General features: G+C 41.3%; 3 protein-coding genes across 4 annotated transcripts; 2 read left to right on the top strand and 1 right to left on the bottom strand.

The window, feature by feature from the left end:
* The first annotated feature begins 2,331 nt into the window (after positions 1-2,331).
* Positions 2,332-4,816, top strand: LOC134033646 (OCIA domain-containing protein 1-like). Of its 2 annotated transcripts, none has more exons than XM_062477887.1 (9): positions 2,332-2,540; positions 2,738-2,822; positions 2,948-3,001; positions 3,130-3,177; positions 3,283-3,409; positions 3,620-3,789; positions 3,961-4,116; positions 4,412-4,568; positions 4,760-4,816. In XM_062477887.1, the coding sequence occupies exons 1-8, from the start codon at positions 2,490-2,492 to the stop codon at positions 4,447-4,449; spliced, it is 729 nt and encodes a 242-aa protein (XP_062333871.1). In that variant the 5' UTR covers positions 2,332-2,489; the 3' UTR covers positions 4,450-4,568; positions 4,760-4,816. The 2 variants fall into 2 exon arrangements, with proteins under 2 accessions (XP_062333871.1, XP_062333870.1); XM_062477886.1 differs by having other exon boundaries at positions 4,409-4,568.
* Positions 4,817-5,121: 305 nt separating this feature from the next.
* chic2 (cysteine-rich hydrophobic domain 2) lies at positions 5,122-8,920 on the top strand. Its single transcript, XM_062477678.1, has 6 exons — positions 5,122-5,439; positions 6,395-6,449; positions 6,733-6,888; positions 7,020-7,076; positions 7,169-7,228; positions 7,338-8,920. The coding sequence occupies exons 1-6, from the start codon at positions 5,129-5,131 to the stop codon at positions 7,386-7,388; spliced, it is 690 nt and encodes a 229-aa protein (XP_062333662.1). The 5' UTR covers positions 5,122-5,128; the 3' UTR covers positions 7,389-8,920.
* Positions 8,921-10,157: 1,237 nt separating this feature from the next.
* LOC134033493 (uncharacterized) lies at positions 10,158-12,180 on the bottom strand. The gene is made up of 6 exons (XM_062477677.1): positions 11,963-12,180; positions 11,587-11,732; positions 11,369-11,430; positions 11,120-11,230; positions 10,837-10,935; positions 10,158-10,499 (listed from the first exon to the last, which is right to left on the bottom strand). Exons 1-6 carry the CDS (start codon positions 12,071-12,073, stop codon positions 10,312-10,314), a joined length of 717 nt encoding a protein of 238 aa, XP_062333661.1. The 5' UTR covers positions 12,074-12,180; the 3' UTR covers positions 10,158-10,311.
* Between the last annotated feature and the right edge of the window lie 7,845 nt (positions 12,181-20,025).

Genomic DNA, 20,025 nt, shown 5'->3' with positions numbered 1-20,025 from the left:
TCCCCCGTCATACACACTGATAGACAAAAAGGGGGAGGGAGTGTGTTTTTCGTGTGTGAGAGAGGGTCTACTTTACTAGAGTTCGAAAAAGGCTTCTTTCCGACTGCCCCTGAATGAACTTTATGTGTGAGTATGTGTGTGTGTGTGTGTTTGTGTGTGTGTGTTTGTTTGAATGCATTCCCTGACAACCAAACATACGGCAGACAGCAGACAAGAATGGATTTTGCTCTCTCTACTCGTTTATTACAATTCCAACACAATTGTGTAATTGTCCAACAATTTTACAATTGTCTACATCGCCTTGCTACTCCAACATTATGCACACATCAGACCCTTGATATTTCTGGAGATCACCTACCATTTATTTTTATTATAACATACTGTATATTCTATATCCATGAAACAAATGGAGGTTAAATTGTAACTATATACCACACATGAATGATGTGCTTTGCCTGTGTGTCCCTTGTCATGTGCCTCCTGAGTGTGAATTGATCACCAGAGTGGGAGAGGAAATGATACACATTGGGCTATTTTAAGCCCGTCAATAAAGGCAGATTGATTGGAAATACACAAACACGCGCACACACAATTTTCCATGCATTGTCATGGAATTTCCCCAGTGTTTTACAAGTTCAGAGATGACCTGTCAGGACAGACAGGCAGGCTTTTCCAGAGGAAGTTCAGATTTGCATGGCCTACTGTGGAAACACACTAGCATCACTTACTGGGCGTCTGGTGTCATTGCGTCTGGTGGCAACACGGCGTCCTCAAATAAACTGGACAATAAGCCCCTCCCTGTATTAAACTAATGCCTCTGGCTTGAGCCTTTATAAGCACTTAGAACCAGAGTGCGAATTATACAATGACAATCGGGGGGGTCAACTTCTTCTCCAGGTCGTGTATCGACCCCCCCCCCCCCGACCTGTTGTTTTTACCTCTTTTAACTTTGTTGTTCATGACAACGTCAACAATGTACTAAAAAATGTGTTTATGGAAGTAATGTTGTTGTAGTAGTAGTGTGGTGCTGAAGTCGCTGGTGCTATGTCTTGCAGTCTCATGGCTGCCATATAAGCTGTAATAAAGAGAATCCAAAAACGGCCTGACATGGACACTGTTTCCACTATAGGAGTGACCCTTGTCCCTTACAGCATTGTTATTTTAGCCTGCGGTCCAATGGGCTGAAAAAACATGGATGACTCCATCTTGTCTTAGCCCTGCTTGCTTTGTGTGTGTGTTACTGTCTGATTATGAGGGAGTTTGTTTTACAGAGCTGGAATTGAAAGCTTCTTAAACATAGCCATGAATGAATTTAAATGTTATGTGAACACTAGATGTGTTCGAAAGATTGGTATTAATCTACAGATCGTGTTGTGTTTGCTCTACTGCCCAAAAGATAAAAGGAAGATAAAGATTATCATGTCGGAGAGTACTATTTCAAGATCTTCTGGAAAAGACAGATAGTGAGAGGGAGACGATAGGGAGGTCCAACCTTCAAGTGACAAGTAAACCCTGTCTGGAATGTGTGGACTTGGCTTTGATCATTGCCAAATGACCAGTAAAACCAATCAGGAGTAAGTCATAACAGCATCCCAACCTTGAGGTTCATTGGTACTGTGAAGACTTTGTCTTCGAAACCCCTGTATCATACTCTATGAAGACAATTCCATGAAAACTGTAAGGCAAACGATTTATTTTTTTAAGTGTGTATGTTTAAATAACAATTTGGAAGCCAAATAAGAACTAACTGGTGTAAGGACAAATAGTAAGTAAGTAAAATAAAGTTAATTTAATTTAATATCATATTTCACAGAACCAGCTCACAAAGTGCTTCACAAAACTAAAATAGTAAAAAATAAGACCATTCAAACAGCAAAAGAAAACAATGGTAAAGGCAAACATCACGTCTTCAAGTATGATTCTACCTGTCTTCTTTGTCTGTGCAAACGAGATTGTTCAACAAAGATTTTTCGCACTGGGTATTTTGAGAAACTGGAGAGAATGTTTCATAATAATAGGCTTATGGAACACTACAATGTTTGAACGAGTTTAAAAAATATATACATTTTATAATTATATTAATACTATACATCACTGAACAGATCATCACCTGTTTAGGCCTAATATATTTCTAAAACACAATACCGGAAATAAAACGATTCTATTATTTTGTCAAAAACGTCAAACTATCAAAATAAAAGTCATTAGATTACCCAGGCCAACTTTCCAAGTTTTTTTTTCTCCCTCCACTCCATAATCACATATTGAACATAAATATTACAGTAAAAAGTACTCTAAAAACGTTAGGAAACATGTTTTCATAACATCTTGAAAGATAAAAGTCCCCATGAACAAGTTGTGTTTCCGGGGTTATGTCAATTACACAGTGCAATGACATTGTACCACGATTTTAAGAGATCAGGACAGAGAGTGGGAACTTTGTTTTTTTACATGCTCTGAAAGTTAAATATACTGACATTGTTTTTAACATGTCACAAATATATACCGGTTTCACGGAGGAACGGCAAGGGGACTCACAGGTAAACTTTGTTTTAAGCTAAGCTAGTTTGTTGTTAGCTAAACCTCTAGCTTACATCATGTGTAAGACACTGTAGGTAGTCGACTAGCTAGTACGTGGTTACCTACGCGTACAATGGCTGCATGTATTATTCTTAATTATTTTGCGTGCACGTCTGTGTGTGTGTGTGTGTGTGTGTGTGTGTGTGTGTGTGTGTAGGGTCCTGCAGGGGTCAACTACATTCCCACAGATGAAGAGAGGAGGGTCTTCAGGGAGTGCAACCAGGAGAGCTTCTGGTACAGATGTAAGTCATTTCCTGGTTACCAATTTGTACCCTTTTAACATAGCTTTAGTTCAAAACACACAGTTTTATAATCAAGTTTTTTGAAGAAATGCTAACCCTAACCCTTAATTTTTGTTTCCCTACAGCTTTACCCTTCTCCGCAGTTAGTATGGCCATCACTCAAGCACTAGTCGTCCGAGGTAGCTAGCTGACATTTATGTCCTTGCTGTATAATCTTTCTATCACTAGCTTAAGTCTGTGTTGGTATTGTGCTAGTCAGTAACATGTTTTTGTAACCTCCAACGGTTCTGTTTCCACTCTTTGGCAGGAACCCTGTCATCGTCACCCAGATTTGGTTCTCTCCCTAAAGTGGCCTGTGAGTTCACTTGAATACGTAAATGTTAAAGTGCAGGATATTTTTGTATTTGTGTATTTACCAGTATTTATATGTAGCCGAAGTGATCAAAATGTGTGTGTCCAGTCGCGGGCCTGTGTGGCTATCTGGCAGGGAAGATGTCCTACATGAAGACGTGTCAGGAGAAGTTCCAGAGGCTGGAGAGCTCCCCACTTGGAGAGGCCCTGAGAAAGAAGACACAGCTGCCTCCACTGTGAGTACCCACCACCTACCCACTACCATCAACCACCTACCCACCACCAGCACTAACCAAACACACACACCACGCTTATTTGGTAAACTCACTGTATGGAACAGCGCCCAGGTTCCATTTACCCAGACGTCATCACTCACTCTGTTGTCTCAGGTGCATAAATGGAACCCTGTCTATCACATCCTCATACACTCTCTTTTTCTGCCCCAGCTCTCCCCAAGGGCCCAGGTCAGAGATGAGCGACCCAGATGCCCAGTCTTTTGAGTCCATGTTCCAGCCCTCGGATCCACAGAGTCAGACCCCTCCCCAAGACAAAGATTATGGCTACAGCGCCCAGTCTCCTGATTTCATGGACCAGAGGGAAGACCCTAGGGCTCTGGGTAAACTCCCGTTCCGCCTTTACCAAAGTCTGTCTAACCACTCAATATCTCCATAACCCAGATACATAAAGCTTGCCTCATTTGAACACACACACCCATATACTATATCTCTCTGCACCATGAGCCCATTCATGGCTGCACTCTAACCTCTCCACCCCCCCCTGCCTACAGCCCAGTCATACCTGGGGGAGGAGGAGCCTAGGAGGAAGTCGGTGCTCTACGAGGACCTGAGGAACAAGAACAGGGAAAACTACGAGGTCACGCTCACCCAGAAGACTGAGACCCCGTCCAGGCCTGCCCCTGACAGACCCTCCCCCCAGAGGGAAGGTAAATTACTTCTGCAGTAGTTCATTAAGGAACGTGTGGAGTAGGTGGGGAAGGTCAAGACAGCTTTCCCAGGGGGTCAATTGAGGTGTGGCAGTGCTTATGGCATCTACACCATGTTTTGTGTTCTGAGATTACCTGATTAGTTTAGATAGTTATATTAGTCCTAAAGTAGTCAGAAAACTACATAATCCTAGTGTGACATTGTGTGTGTGTGTGTGTGTGTGTGCAGGGTAATATGTATTTCTGTAATTTCCGTTGGATCATGATCTTTTTCTCTTTCCCCGTTTGTCAGCAGTGCATAAGAATATCTATGGTGATGCTTGGGACGAATGAAGGATTTCCTGTTACGGCTGCTTATGTTACGACAGTTCCCTTCTGCTCGAGTTGTGTGTAGGCTGGATTTGAGGTTGTCTGTGTATGTCTGAATGTGACTAGAAATGTGTGGAAAAACCAAATTCATAGCAGACTCTGGTACTCTTTCTTTGTTTCTCTAAAACTGCTTGAGGATGAGAATAATAAAATCTAGTTTGGACAGACAACAGTACAGTTCAGTAGAAGCAAAATATTTCAATTTATGAAAGAAACTGGATCTAAATGTCTTGTAAATCTGAGAAAAGATAGGACATGAATTATGGGACAGAATGCAATCCTGACCCAAGACATGTTACATGATTCCAACAATAAAAGTATATTTTCTACACAGCTGTGCCTACTCTTAATATAAAACAGTACTCTTGACAGCAAATTAATGGTAGTCAGTGGATCTTTCTAGATCTAGTCATCTAGAAATAACATGCATCAGGGCCATGTGTATTTAATACATACGGCCCATTATGGATTTCTTTCGCAAACAAAATACTCCAGAAAAGACGGCTGTATAATAAATGCAATCCTACCCAATATATTCATACATTCTTACTGGCAGAACACGACATAGGCTTCAGTGACATTCCTGAGTCTATGACGTAAACACGTCCGTCCCCCTTCCGGTTTCGAATAGGTACTGCGGCGGATGTTGATGTTTTGTTTTGGACTGAAGCCTACTGATGTGAACTGTTGTCGGACGGTGGGATTTTATGAGCGTCGTCTTACGTTGCAGCATTGCTCTGTTAACGGGAAGGATATTGTTTACGGCGGCATCGTGTCTCTCCCGGCGCCTCACCCGGGAAGCGCGAGACCGAGTCGAGCGATGATGGAGGACTTTGATGAGATATACGAAGAGGAGGAGGAGGAAGAAGAGGACGAGGACAGGGCCGCGGAGGAACAGCTACTAAAGTATGCCCCGGACCCTGTGGTGGTGCGGGGATCCGGCCACGTCACTGTGTAAGCAACCTGCAGGGCTAACTGGGATTGTGAACTTTAATTTGACTGTGAAACAACAATTAAAAGTTAGCTAGTACCACTAGCTGTCTTCCAGGTTCTTGTCCTGAAACCCCCGAGCTAACGCAACACCAACAACAGCAGCGTAACCTAAGGGGTTTGCAAGCTAGCTAACGTAGGCTAGCTACCAACGGTACGTTGAGCGATACCAGTGGTCATCTAACAACATTTACACAAAGTTAAAACGTGAGCTAGCTTGCTACTGTATAGCTATTTATTTAAAGCTATAGCCTACATTTCGAAACTAACTTCATCATTGGTGCCTCAACTACTAGTGACTTGCCTAGCTAGCAAGGGAGGCTAAAGGATTGACACAGTGGTTTGGTAACGTTTGAATTGAACCAAAAGCCAACGCATTAGTACATCTGTATTTTATTAGTTAGTTAGCTACTGTACTAGCCTGTACAAAGTTGATAATTTTCGTTACTTGTATGCTGCCAACATATCTGCCAGTTAGCGCATTAGCGTGTAGTTAAGCTAGGCTATCGCCTTGGGCAATCGGAAAATGGAAAACACACCTTGGAACCGGGTGCCAAAATCTCAATATTACATGTTCAGTTACAGTAGCTAGACTCACAAACCTATCTGGTACTGACTGTCTGGTAGCTAGACTTACGTCCGGTGAGACATGACCTGGCTGTGGGAATGGAATGGTTAGGTTGCTAGACTGCATTCAAGCTAGCTCACTTACTTACAAGCCTAGTACAGAGTAGAGCTATGTTCACAGTGAAAGGAGTCCATGAGTTTTAAAGTCCCATATAAACTAAAATGTATAGAGGGTTTGCCATAGGAATGTTAAATACATTGCATTTTAACTAGTTAGTTACCTCTAGTGCTAGCTACCTAACTGTCCAAGCTCAATCTGTGAGGGTAACTTTTACACACCGTCTCTTTTCAGGTTCGGGCTCAGCAACAAATTTGAGTCAGAGTTCCCTTCGGCACTTACAGGGAAGGTGAGTTTAGTATCTTTACCTCTTTGACAAGACAAGAAAACAAAAAGCACCCCCTGCTAATTTAGACGAGGAAAGTGCCACATGCATGAAACTATATGTAGTAGTATGCCCACCCAGCTCCATAACCCAGTCTAACAACAAAGTACAGCTGTCTATGAATGTCTTAATTTGCTACATCAGACGTTTTAGTAGAGGCGTTGAGTTTATGTGAGCGTAAAGTTGAAACAAATATCTCTACACACCATTATTGCTTATTTTGACTATGGTGTGCATGTGTGTGTAGCTGGCACCAGAGGAGTTCAAGGCCAGCATCAACCGTGTGAATGGCTGCCTGAAGAAGACTCTGCCAGTGAACGTGCGCTGGCTGCTTTGTGGCTGCCTCTGCTGCTGTTGCACGCTGGGCTTCAGTCTGTGGCCTGTCATCTGTCTCAGCAAGAGGGTAGGATACGACCCCCCCCCCCCCATAAACACACACACACACAGATACACAAACACATGCAGACACATAGAGACCACCCCCACTACACATACAAATGCACACATAAATGATCCTTCCTTCTTACCCAACAGACACGGAGATCCATAGAGAAGCTGCTGGAATGGGAGAACTGCAGATTGTACCACAAGGTAAAGCCCTTTCTGCAATGGTCCCAAAGAGCTTCTGTGTGTGGGTGTGTGTGTTTTCACGAGATTCAACTGCTGTCTCTCACTGTTTTCAGTTGTGTTTGCACTGGAGACTTAGCAAGAGGAAGTGTGAAACCAACAACATGATGGAATACGTAAGTCTCAACCACATACCTAGAAGGCCATAAGTCTCTTACACAGACAAACCCTCACACATAATAGGCTCTATCTATCTAATAACTATCTCTCTCTCCGTGCCCCCAGGTTATCCTAATAGAGTTCCTACCCAAGATTCCCATCTTCAGACCAGACTAGCGCTTCCTGAGCGTCTCCGCCCTCCCATGGTGCCTCTGCGGCACAAATACGGTTCCAACATGGCCAAAAGGCATCCTCAACCATCTCCCTCCCTGAAATACACCACACCTTTTATGTTTACCGGGTAGTTCACCCTCTTCAGACCATCAACCCTGTCCAGGTTACACTTGTTTACAAACCCAATACCACCCCCTTTGACCTTCTGGAGGAGCCGCAGCCTTTGAACCCACCGAGTCATGTTGACTGGCAGCAGCTTGTGGGTCGTCATGGGAGACCCAAGCCATGAGAGACAGAACAGAACCCTGTAACTGGAGATCCTGAACGACTCCTGAACGGGTTCCACGTTCTCTTAAATGGAATTCTGAAAATCCACCGCTCCATCGTTACCTTAAGGCACAATCTCACCCTAATCAAACCTTATGTGATAATACTCCCACCTTATGTGTCACCCTTGTTCCCCACCTCTGTTATCATTGTCTGGACTCTCAGAATGAAACGTCCCCCCCTGAATCTCTATGGAACTTCTGAGCAACCCTGAAATCTTAATGGGAATGGCAATAGGCCCGTTGAGGAACACCGGTTTTCACCGTCGTATGAAACGGCCATGGTAGCGGTCTACCTTGGACCAGGCCAAGTAACATCACTGACTAAAAAGCCAAACGACTCAACTGGTCATCTACCAGCCCCCTGAACGTTAGACTGTGCGATGCCCAGACTAGAGACAATCACTTACTGTCTGACTGTATTCTTTATCTATGTATGTAGACCCCAACAAACCGTTACCTATCAGGCAGTTGTTCGCTTTGTTTAGCTGTTCAGTGAAAATGGGCAGTGGAGCGTTTGTTTTACAGCTCGGTGGGTCTCTGAAAGTATTTTGCGTTTGGCCTTGAAAGACAAATCAAGTGAGAACACAAATGTATGTGAGAGATACTTGCTTGAGATCCACGCACTCATAACCTCTTGTTAATGAAACCTGTATGGCTGAGTGTTGTCTTTGTTAAATCACTCAGCCATAATTACTCCTGTTTTGTTGTTTGATTTTAAGTGTGTGTGTGTAAGTGAATGGGCATAAAAATAAGACTCAATCAAATCTGCATCATGTTTGGTTAGTAGTAGGTTTTTTATTTTTTATACATAGGCTCTCGGCTAGTATGGCGTCCTATGTGAGCACTGAAGCACAGGATGGGGTTTAATCCAAGTCATCTCAGATGAGCTCTTTTCCTAACCTCCCAACAATACATAAAAAGATATATGTAGCTTTTCACCCAGGAATCATCCATAAGAATGTTCAGATAGAAATGTGTGACATACTAGATCAAAGAACGGCTTTCATCATTCATAAAAACATGATCTATGCACATTGTTCTTTTTCTGTTGGTGTTTTTAAGGTTGTATGCCACAGGAAAGACCCAGAGCTGTGAGGGGCAGTTAACACGCCTTCTATTAGGTCTGTCTTTTGCGATGCAAAAAAAAAACGTGTATCCACTTTGCCAACTCTGTGAAACTCATCTGAGGGTTGCATGTATCCTGGTCGCAATCCACCCATGTCACGAAGAAAGGTGTGACCTGAGTCCTCGACACCTGCAGTGTGGAGGCCATGGCTTGGTTGAGTATTCAGGAGAACCTTTGTGGCTCTATTAGCATCACAGACATCCCTTTGTTTCAACCTATATATGTCTTAAAAACCTTGCTTTCCACATCACCCATATAGGATTGTGATTGATTTATAGGTCCTTTTAGTTAGTAGATCACTCATCATGTTGAAGGCCATATATGCAGTATGTATATGTGCGTGTGTGTACACAGGTGTTGATGTTCCCATTAGAACCAATACTGCACCCTCCCTAGTGAATGAGAGGGAGCCCTTTTATAACTGAGTATTTCTGAACAGAAGCGAGTGTATGTGCGTGTGTGTATGTAGGAGTGTGTAATGTATGAAGTGTATAAGCAGGTGTATGTACAGTAATAAACTAACCAGAAATAATAATATATATGTTGTCTCTCTTATACAAACACGCACAGCTCCACATTTTGTTTTACTACATAGACACTACTACATTTAGTCATTTAGCAGACGCTCTTATCCAGAGCGACTTACAGTAAGTACCGGGACATTCTCCCAGAGGCAAGTAGGGTGAAGTGCCTTGCCCAAGGACACAACGTCATTTGGCACAGCTGGGAATCAAACCGGCAACTTTCTGATTAATAGCCCAATTCCCTAACCGCTCAGCATTCTGACCCCTACTACTGTTCAGAGTTCAATGGATCAAATATCCATATTTTTGAATGCAGTTTTTAATGGAATATCTCCATCCGTGTACAGAGGCACATTGTGAGCAAACATCCGTCCTGTGTTCCTCCATGTTGTTTTTGCTAATCCAATCTTCCCATTTTAAAAGGCTAACTGATGATTTGAAAATGTGAAAAACTAGTGGAGAGCATGCCAAGACTAATGAAAGTTGTGATTGAAAATAAGGGACCCACCAAAGTTTATTTCTGCACTGCTCCTAAGTTAAAATATTAAAATACGGCTATACGTATTATATTGTTTACAAATTAATGTGACTATACTGCATCTTTTTTGGTAGTATTGGTACTAATGGTTTTGGAACACATCGCTGGTAGGTTATCAATCGAGCTGTGAGGGCAGTGAGGGCAATGCCCCTGTAAACACAACCTTGGACCCCCTTGTGGCCCCGCTAAACATAGAGTCTGAATAATTATAAACATGGTGTTTGTCTGTTGATGCCTGCAGAGAAGAAACTAATATGACAACAATCATGTTTAATGTAACTGGCCCCTCTGATGGTACAACTGGCCCCAGCTTGCCGTGTGTATTATACAGATAACCAGTGATAACAATGTAATTTCCTGACTTGCTGAATGAGCTATCCTGCTTGAGCTATCCTGCTTGTTGTAGAGTTCACTTCTTGCTGTCTGGAAAAATGCTAAAGTATACATTCTCCAAAAAACGAGCTAGATCGAAAAAAGACTTCGTAAAGGTTTCCACCATTGTTGTCAGTTCTTCGTCGTCATCGTCATTGTCTAAGAAATCACTCAAATCTGTTGTAGTATTTTCGTCAGTGGGAAAATCTGGATGAGGGCAGAGCTCTGTAAAGAAAGCACATATTTTAACATAATTTCAACCTATTTTCTTTCTTGAATGAAAAGACCTTTTGTTTTCAGTTTGATTCAGCAGTCGAAGAGATAGCATATACTGTACATCCACATATCTTTTGAATTCCTTGATAGTGGGCCAACTAAAGAATAAGCTATGTAGTTACCTTTCAACTTCCCTTCTTATAGTTAAAGAAATTGTTGGTTTAAAGTTGAACTAGAGAGTTAATTGAATGTTACCTGAATCAATTAGGCCTAACAGTGAACCCATCTTAATCAAGAAAGTATCCACAAAGAAGGAAGTCCATAATGACAATGTGTGAGTGCTCACTATTTTGAGGACTGAGGACGAGCGGTCGATGAAGACTGAGACATTCTGCTTGCTTTTTAAATCTGTCCAGTTCAGCAGAGGTCACCTCTCGTCTCCTACCTGGAACATAAACAAAACACATGATATCTGTATAACTAGAGGACATCATTTAGATTTGGACACACATAGCCTATAGAAAAGAAAACTGTGTGTAACTTTAACAAAGGGCATTGGTTTGTGATTGACGACACCATACTTGAGATGATTGAGATTCATTTTCTAGGGAATGTGATGCTCCACATACTGAGTAACTCAAGACCCAGGAAGGTTTCTCCTGCCACTTTACAAGATGATTGGATGAGGAGACAGTCTGGGCAGTCAGTCTTCAGGAGGACATGAGGACAATCCAAAGGTGCTGTGAAACACACAGATAAACACAAAGGTAAACACAAATCTACTTCAATACACAGTCCAAGAAGAAATCCATAGCATTGTCAGACCTCCACACCCTCAGTCAAACACACACACTTCAGTTCATACTTCTATGCCTCACCAATATTCATAACATTGTCTTGCAAGGTCATGTTGAAGCGAAGACTGTAGCACACACCAAGGCTGTTAATAAAAAATTTAAATATTGTTAGCCAAGCCAACTCAATGCTGAATCAACATGAACCTCATCCGATACTAGCACCGTGAAAATGTCAATGTATTTTTCTGTAATGGTTCATTCTGAATTGATTTCTAGCACAACTCCACTCTGCATCTTACGTATTATAGATCTCTGTGTAGATGACTCTGTTGCTGTCAGAGGTGGCAGTGAATTCCATCCAGCCGCTGCTATAGAGCAGCTTGCCCAGTGTCCTGAACCCTGGCACCTGAGAGGTGTCACCTATCACCATCCACTTCCCCAGCAGCTACAGACACACAGTGCAAGGAGGGGAGAGATGAAATGTGGATGAAACATAGCAGAGAAAATTAGATGACGTTCCACCTGACCTAGTTTTCCATCTGTCGGTTTATATACCATCCATCCCAGAGTCGTTGCTGTGTTCATGACAAGAAGCTAGCGGATCTGGCCCTTGAACGGTGGGTCACAAGGCCATGACCATCTCATGGCCATTTTGACCAGACACACAGTACTCACCATCTCCAAGTTGGTGTTCTCTAGAGGTTTCACCAGGGCCTCACAGGTCAGAGGAGCAGCTTGACCTGCTGAGAGAAGACCTAGAACCGCAGCAACACACAGGACTAGCATAGCTGCTGCCTTATTTCTCTTTCAGGCTTTCTATTAACGGATGTTATGTCAGCATGTGTCTCCCCTGTGTCTCTTACTTGCTCTGTCACAAACACTGGCTGCTTGTCTTTATACTTTCACATGTTTGTCAGTTCCTCGGTATATTGTGACACACTTGGAACTGTTTACTTTGTGTTGCAACCAGAGAGACAAACTGACAATATTGTGAATGAGAGATGGCCTTTTCATAAATGTGTTTTCCTGAACAGAAGAGAGTGTATGTGTGTGTGATGCACGAGAGTGTAATGTATCAGGTGTCTGAGCAGATGTATGGAGAGTAATAAACTATTTTAGTATTTTCTCTCTCAATAAGATACACACTCACAGACACAGACAAACACACATATCTACCAAAAAAAGCCCCTTTTAAAGCACTTTGTGTGGTGAACCACTTTATTTATTAATCGATCACAAGAAAATAATTGCACATTTATATTCAGATGGGAAGCCTGACATTGATGCTGTAAAATATGTTTTGGAACATCTACTCAAGCCACCATTGCTGATGTTTACATGTTGGCCACCTGACCATGAACGGCAAAAACACATATGAACTCTGAACCAGATAAGAGTTGCAAGTAGGAGGAAACCTTATCTTTAAATGACTAAGCTTTTTTATTTCTTCTAAAGGTTTTCATTGTTTAGTCACAGATTACAAAATCACATATACTATTGGGTTCAGCCTTGTGTCTAAGACAAGATAACCAGCAATTGTATTGAAGGACTTTTTCTGGTTTACCTCTAGCTGTTTTGGCGCAGACTTGAGGTCATTCTCTCAATAAATCCAACCATACCCTCTGGAATTCTCATAATTGTATCAAAAAGCTTGAATATTTCTCGTCCCTGTTCACCTTCAAAGACGTCTGTTATGTCTGCAGTCAGTTGCCCGTCAGTTGGAGAATCTGGATGAGGGCAGAGATCTGTGCAAAGAAAGACATTTCCGACTTGACTAACTTGTACATTTGAAGGGGGTAGCGTGTCAACAAAGTACAGTAAAGTAGTACTCTACTCTCACTTAACAATTAAAAGATACATAATGTAAACTGTGACTATTAGTGGAAGGAAAGAGCTATTTGAATGTTATTTGAACAAGGTCACATCTCCATAATGACTGAGGCATGTGCTCACCACTTAGAGGTCCGAGTATCAGTGGTGGAGGAATACTGAGACATTCCACTTGTTTCTTAAAGCTGTCCAGTTCATCAGAGGTAACCTCTCGTCTCTTACCTGGAACAGAAACACTCCATCCTTTATCACCATATCTGTCTGACTAAATCAAAGTCAAACAGAAGTACGATCATAAGATTATTTGGATAGACTGGATTGTAGAGTGGACATTTTCAAAGAAATAGTGTTCCTTCCTCTAAGGGCTGTGAGGGAGGGCTAAAGAAGGCTTGTTTACTACATACTCCACAAAACTAAGATAATTATAGTTTATGTTCGGAGGTAGGTTATTCATTTTCGTACTCATGAGCATGAGACCCTGGAAGGTCTGTCCTGCCAAGTTATACTTTGAATGGATGACAACACAGTCAGGACAGTCGGTCTTCAGGAGGACCTGAGTAAGCCTTAGAGGTTTCACTGTAAAACACACACACACGCACAGCTGAAAGATCTCTTGCAAGAAATAGTTCAAGATGATATCTTCAATTAATCTTATTGCATTACAATAAATAAAATAAAATAATTCACATTTTATTCCAACTCTAAGCTCACCTATTTGTAAAGTGTTGTTTTCTAAGGTCATGTTCATGCGGATACTATGGCACCGGTTAAGGCTGTACAAACAAACATGGATGTGAGCCATGTTAGCAAATGGTATGTTGACAACTAGTGTTTTTGTGTAATGGTTTATCCTGAATTTAGATAATGATCAAACTCAATTATTAAATGTATAAATATTTCAGCTGCACTGGATTTGGGTTTTGAAGTTGAAAATCCTCTTTGAATTTGAACACTCGTTTGTTGTAAAATTTTTTTGTCGTTAAGGGAACTCAATTCCATGTGACAGCTTCATAGTCTCAGATAAACATGTGTTATACAAGTCAAGTGTGTAAATAACAAACCAAGCTGAGCAGAACACAGGTCTTACATCTTCTGGATATGCACAGAGGTAACTGTGTTACTATCAGATGTGGGGGTGACTTCTACCCATATGCTGTGAAGCACCATCATGACCAGGGTGTTTGCCCCTGGGGCCTGAGAGCTATCCCCAATAATCATCCACTTTCCCAGCAGCTAGACACACAAGACAAAGCAGGAGAGAGATGGAAATGTGGACAAAGTAGAGAAATGCAGTTCCAGCAGGGTTTTTTTTATATGTTGTATAAGTGTTTTAATTTGTAATTTGTGCTTTAAGTTTGATGTGTAGTACTCACCATCTCCAAGTTGGTGTTCTCTACAGGTTTCACCAGGGCCTCACAGGTCAGAGGAGCAGCTTGACCTGCTGAGAGAAGACCTAGAACCGCAGCAACACACAGGACTAGCATAGCTGCTGCCTTATTTCTCTTTCAGGCTTTCTATTAACGGATGTTATGTCAGCATGTGTCTCCCCTGTGTCTCTTACTTGCTCTGCCACAAACACTGGCTGCTTGTCTTTATACTTTCACATGTTTGTCAGTTCCTCGGTATATTGTGACACACTTGGAACTGTTTACTTTGTGTTGCAACCAGAGAGACAAACTGACAATATTGTGAATGAGAGATGGCCTTTTCATAAATTTGTTTTCCTGAACAGAAGAGAGTGTATGTGTGTGTGATGCACGAGAGTGTAATGTATCAGGTGTCTGAGCAGATGTATGGAGAGTAATAAACTATTTTAGTATTTTTCCTCTCAATAAGATACACACTCACAGACACAGACAAACACACATATCTACCAAAAAAAGCCCTTTCTAAAGCACTTTGTGTGGTGAACCACTTTATTTATTAATCGATCACAAGAAAATAATTGCACATTTATATTCAGATGGGAAGCCTGACATTGATGCTGTAAAATATGTTTTGGAACATCTACTCAAGCCACCATTGCTGATGTTTACATGTTGGCCACCTGACCATGAACGGCAAAAACACATATGAACTCTGAACCAGATAAGAGTTGCAAGTAGGAGGAAACCTTATCTTTAAATGACTAAGCTTTTTTATTTCTTCTAAAGGTTTTCATTGTTTAGTCACAGATTACAAAATCACATATACTATTGGGTTCAGCCTTGTGTCTAAGACAAGATAACCAGCAATTGTATTGAAGGACTTTTTCTGGTTTACCTCTAGCTGTTTTGGCGCAGACTTGAGGTCATTCTCTCAATAAATCCAACCATACCCTCTGGAATTCTCATAATTGTATCCAAAAGCTTGAATATTTCACTTTCAAAGACCTCTGTTATGTCTGCAGTCAGTTGCCCGTCAGTTGGAGAATCTGGATGAGGGCAGAGATCTGTGCAAAGAAAGACATTTCCGACTTGACTAACTTGTACATTTGAAGGGGGTAGCGTAACTCCAAAGTCAACAAAGTACAGTAAAGTAGTACTCTACTCTCACTTAACAATTAAAAGATACATAATGTAAACTGTGACTATTAGAGGAAGGAAAGAGCTATTTGAATGTTATTTGAACAAGGTCACTTCTCCATAATGACTGAGGCATGTGCTCACCACTTAGAGGTCCGAGTATCAGTGGTGGAGGAAGACTGAGACATTCCACTTGTTTCTTAAAGCTGTCCAGTTCATCAGAGGTAACCTCTCGTCTCTTACCTGGAACAGAAACACTCCATCCTTTATCACCATATCTGTCTGACTAAATCAAAGTCAAACAGAAGTAAGATCATAAGATTATTTGGATAGACTGGATTGTAGAGTGGACATTTTCAAAGAAATAGTGTTCCTTCCTCTAAGGGCTGTGAGGGAGGGCTAAGGAAGGCTTGTTTACTACTTACTCCACAAAACTAAGATAATTATAGTTTATGTTCGGAGGTAGGTTATTCATTTTCGTACTCATGAGCGTGAGTTCCGGGAAGGTCCGTCCTGCAAAGTTATACTTTGAATGGACGACAATACAGTCAGGACAGTCGGTCTTCAGGAGGACCTCAGGCAGCATTAGAGTTTTCACTGTAAAACACACACACGCACAGCTGAAAGATCTCTTGCAAGAAATAGTTCAAGATGATATCTTCAATTAATCTTATTGCCTTACAATAAATAAAATAAAATAATTCACATTTTATTCCAACTCTAAGCTCACCTGTTTGTAAACCGTTGTTTTCTAAGGTTATGTTCGTGCGGATACTTTGGCACCGGTTAAGGCTGTACAAACAAACATGGATGTGAGCCATGTTAGCAAATGGTATGTTGACAACTAGTGTTTTTGTGTAATGGTTTATCCTGAATTTAGATAATGATCAAACTCAATTATTAAATGTATTAATATTTCAGCTGCACTGGATTTGGGTTTTGAAGTTGAAAATCCTCTTTGAATTTGAACACTCGTTTGTTGTAAAATAGTTTTGTCTTTAAGGGAACTCAATTCCATGCGACAACTTCATAGTCTCAGATGAACATGTGTTATACAAGTCAAGTGTTTAAATAACAAACCAAGCTGAGCAGAACACAGGTCTTACATCTTCTGGATCTGCACAGCGGTAACTGTGTTACTATCAGATGTGGCGGTGACTTCTACCCATTTGCTGTGAAGCACCATCATGAGCAGGGTGTTTGCCCCTGGGGCCTGAGAGCTAGTCCCAATAAACATCCACTTTCCCAGCAGCTAGACACACAAGACAAAGCAGGAGAGAGATGGAAATGTTTTAATTTTTAATTTGTGCTTTCAGTTTGATGTGTAGTACTCACCATCTCCAAGTTGGTGTTCTCTAGAGGTTTCACCAGGGCCTCACAGGTCAGAGGAGCAGCTTGACCTGCTGAGAGAAGACCTAGAACCGCAGCAACACACAGGACTAGCATAGCTGCTGCCTTATTTCTCTTTCAGGCTTTCTATTAACGGATGTTATGTCAGCATGTGTCTCCCCTGTGTCTCTTACTTGCTCTGCCACAAACACTGGCTGCTTGTCTTTATACTTTCACATGTTTGTCAGTTCCTCGGTATATTGTGACACACTTGGAACTGTTTACTTTGTGTTGCAACCAGAGAGACAAACTGACAATATTGTGAATGAGAGATGGCCTTTTCATAAATTTGTTTTCCTGAACAGAAGAGAGTGTATGTGTGTGTGATGCACGAGAGTGTAATGTATCAGGTGTCTGAGCAGATGTATGGAGAGTAATAAACTATTTTTGTATTTTCTCTCTCAATAAGATACACACTCACAGACACAGACAAACACACATATCTACCAAAAAAAGCCCTTTCTAAAGCACTTTGTGTGGTGAACCACTTTATTTATTAATCGATCCCAAGAAAATAATTGCACATTTATATGTGCAATTATAGGAGTTAGGTTATTTATTTTCGTACTCATGAGCATGAGTTCTGCCTAGTTTAAATGGAGGACAATACAGTCAGGACAGTCGGTCTTCAGCAGGACTTGAGTCACTGTAAAACACACACATTATTGGTTTGGTTTATTTCAGACAAACAACTTAGTTTCACACAGTTGATCTGGCAAACAATTACACAGCTGAAGGATCTCTTGCAAGAAATAGTTCAAGATGATATATTCAATTAATCTTATTACATTACAATAAATAAAATAATTCACACTTTATTCCAACTCTAAACTCACCTAAAGTCATGTTCCTGCAGCTACTATGGCACCGGTTAAGGCTGTACAAACAAACATGGATGTGAGCCATGTTAGCAAATGGCATGTTGACAACTAGTGTTTTTGTGTAATGGTTCATCCTGAATTTAGATAATGATCAAACTCAATTATTAAATGTATTAATATTTCAGCTGCACTGGATTTTTGGTTTTGAAGTTGAAAATCCTCTTTGAATTTTAACACTTGTAAAATAGTTTTGTCCTTAAGGGAACTCAATTCCATGCGATACCTTCATAGTCTCAGATGAACATGTGTTATACAAGTCAAGTGTGTAAATAACAAAGAAAGCTGAGCAGAACACATGTCTTACTTCTTCTGGATCTGCACAGAGGTAACTGTGTTGCTATCAGATGTGGGGGTGACTTCTACCCATATGTTGTGAACAAACATCTTGGCCAGAGTGTTTGCCCCTGGGACCTGAGAGCTACCCCCAATAATCATCCACTTTGCCAGCAGCTAGACACACAAAACAAAGCAGGAGAGAGATGGAAATGTGGACAAAGTAGAGAAATGCAGTTCCAGCAGGGATTTTTATACGTTGTTTTTTTAAGTGTTTTAATTTTTAAGTTGTGCTTTCAGTTTGATGTGTAGTACTCACCATCTCCAAGTTGGTGTTCTCTAGAGGTTTCACCAGGGCCTCACAGGTCAGAGGAGCAGCTTGACCTGCTGAGAGAAGACCTAGCACCGCAGCAACACACAGGACTAGTATAGCTGCTGCCTTATTTCTCTTTCAGGCTTTCTTCTCACTGTTTTTGTTTCTCCTGAATGATGGACTCGCTCAAATCTGAGGCCTGTGGAACTCTTACCAGCTCTGCACCTCTTGCTTGGCATTTTTTAGTATTTGTTGTGACTACCTATTTTCAAAAACTCTGATAGGGACTTGAACCCCAACAGAATAGTTTACTTTGTGTTGCAATGATGATACACACTTATCTTCCTTGAAGCTTAAGAGCTGAAGGACAAAGGTTAATGTGATCATTGATCAGTTTAGTAAAGGGGTCATTCTACTAATATTCTAATATTCTAGCACAATGGCATTGATCCAGGTATTTTCAAGTATGAAAAAAACTCTTAATTCTAAAAAGATCAACATTCAGCCATGCCGCCAGTCATGAACTTGCAACTTTAATTATATAACCTATAAAATCCAACCATACACCTTTACTAAAAAGTCGGAATTGTCTTCTAACTGTTCAGTTAATTGGGATATCTTTTGAAAAGTAATTCTTGTCCCTCAATCTTCTGTCAACATTTTAAAAAAAATCTCACCGTATTGATCCCTTTTTTAATGCACGGAGCAGATAGTGGATCAGAAAAATAGAAACAATTAATAATTACTGTACAGGACAAACACTTATCAAGGATGCAAGAAAAAAAAACTGTTCCTAAGGGTCAAGAGGTTAGGGAGGGTCAGAACTCTAGCTCTGGGGGCACCTCAAGTGATAGTGATGACTGATGGTCAGGCTACCAAGCCACTTAAACATTGGCCTTGTTTCAGAGAGAAACAAGACCTGCAGGAGTAAAAAGATAAATTAAAAAAAACATTAATAATGTAATAGAGTGAAGGAGGGAGCGTTGTTCTGTTGGCAGACTGTGACGGTCAGAGGGTAGCTTTTGTTTGACAAAGTGTTACGGACCGGTTCGATTCCCGGTATTGCCTAATGACGTTGTGTCCTTGGGCAAGGCAGTTCACCCTACTTGCCTTGGGGGAATGTCCCTGTACTTACTGTAAGTCGCTCTGGATAAGAGCGTCTGCTAAATGACTAAATGTAAACGTACGGTCTTGTATGTTTTTTTTGGTAACGACCGTAACAAATGTATTTCCCTTTGTGGACAACAAAGAATATCTATGTATGTATGCATCTATCTATGTATCTACAGATAGATAGAAGACTCGCCAACACCTCTGGAGATGAACTACCTACTGCCGGGCAGGAGTATGAAAAGCATCTAGAACAACAGAGACCGTGGACTGAACTTGCTACTTCCAAGTCCGACCTGCAGCTGTCAGTAGAGGGACGTGACAGCGTCTCTGCAGAGCTAAGCACTGACATCCAGCCGACCACCACAGGTAGACTGTTTTTACTGGGAATTGTGGACCAGATTATCAAACATGTATTGAATGCACACAGAAATGATC

Source organism: Osmerus eperlanus, chromosome 14 (genome assembly GCF_963692335.1).
Source record: "Osmerus eperlanus chromosome 14, fOsmEpe2.1, whole genome shotgun sequence".
In the NCBI taxonomy this organism is placed as follows: Eukaryota; Metazoa; Chordata; class Actinopteri; order Osmeriformes; family Osmeridae; genus Osmerus; species Osmerus eperlanus.
The sequence above is the reverse complement of the archived record's forward strand: the minus strand, read 5'-3'. Positions and strand labels throughout refer to the sequence as shown.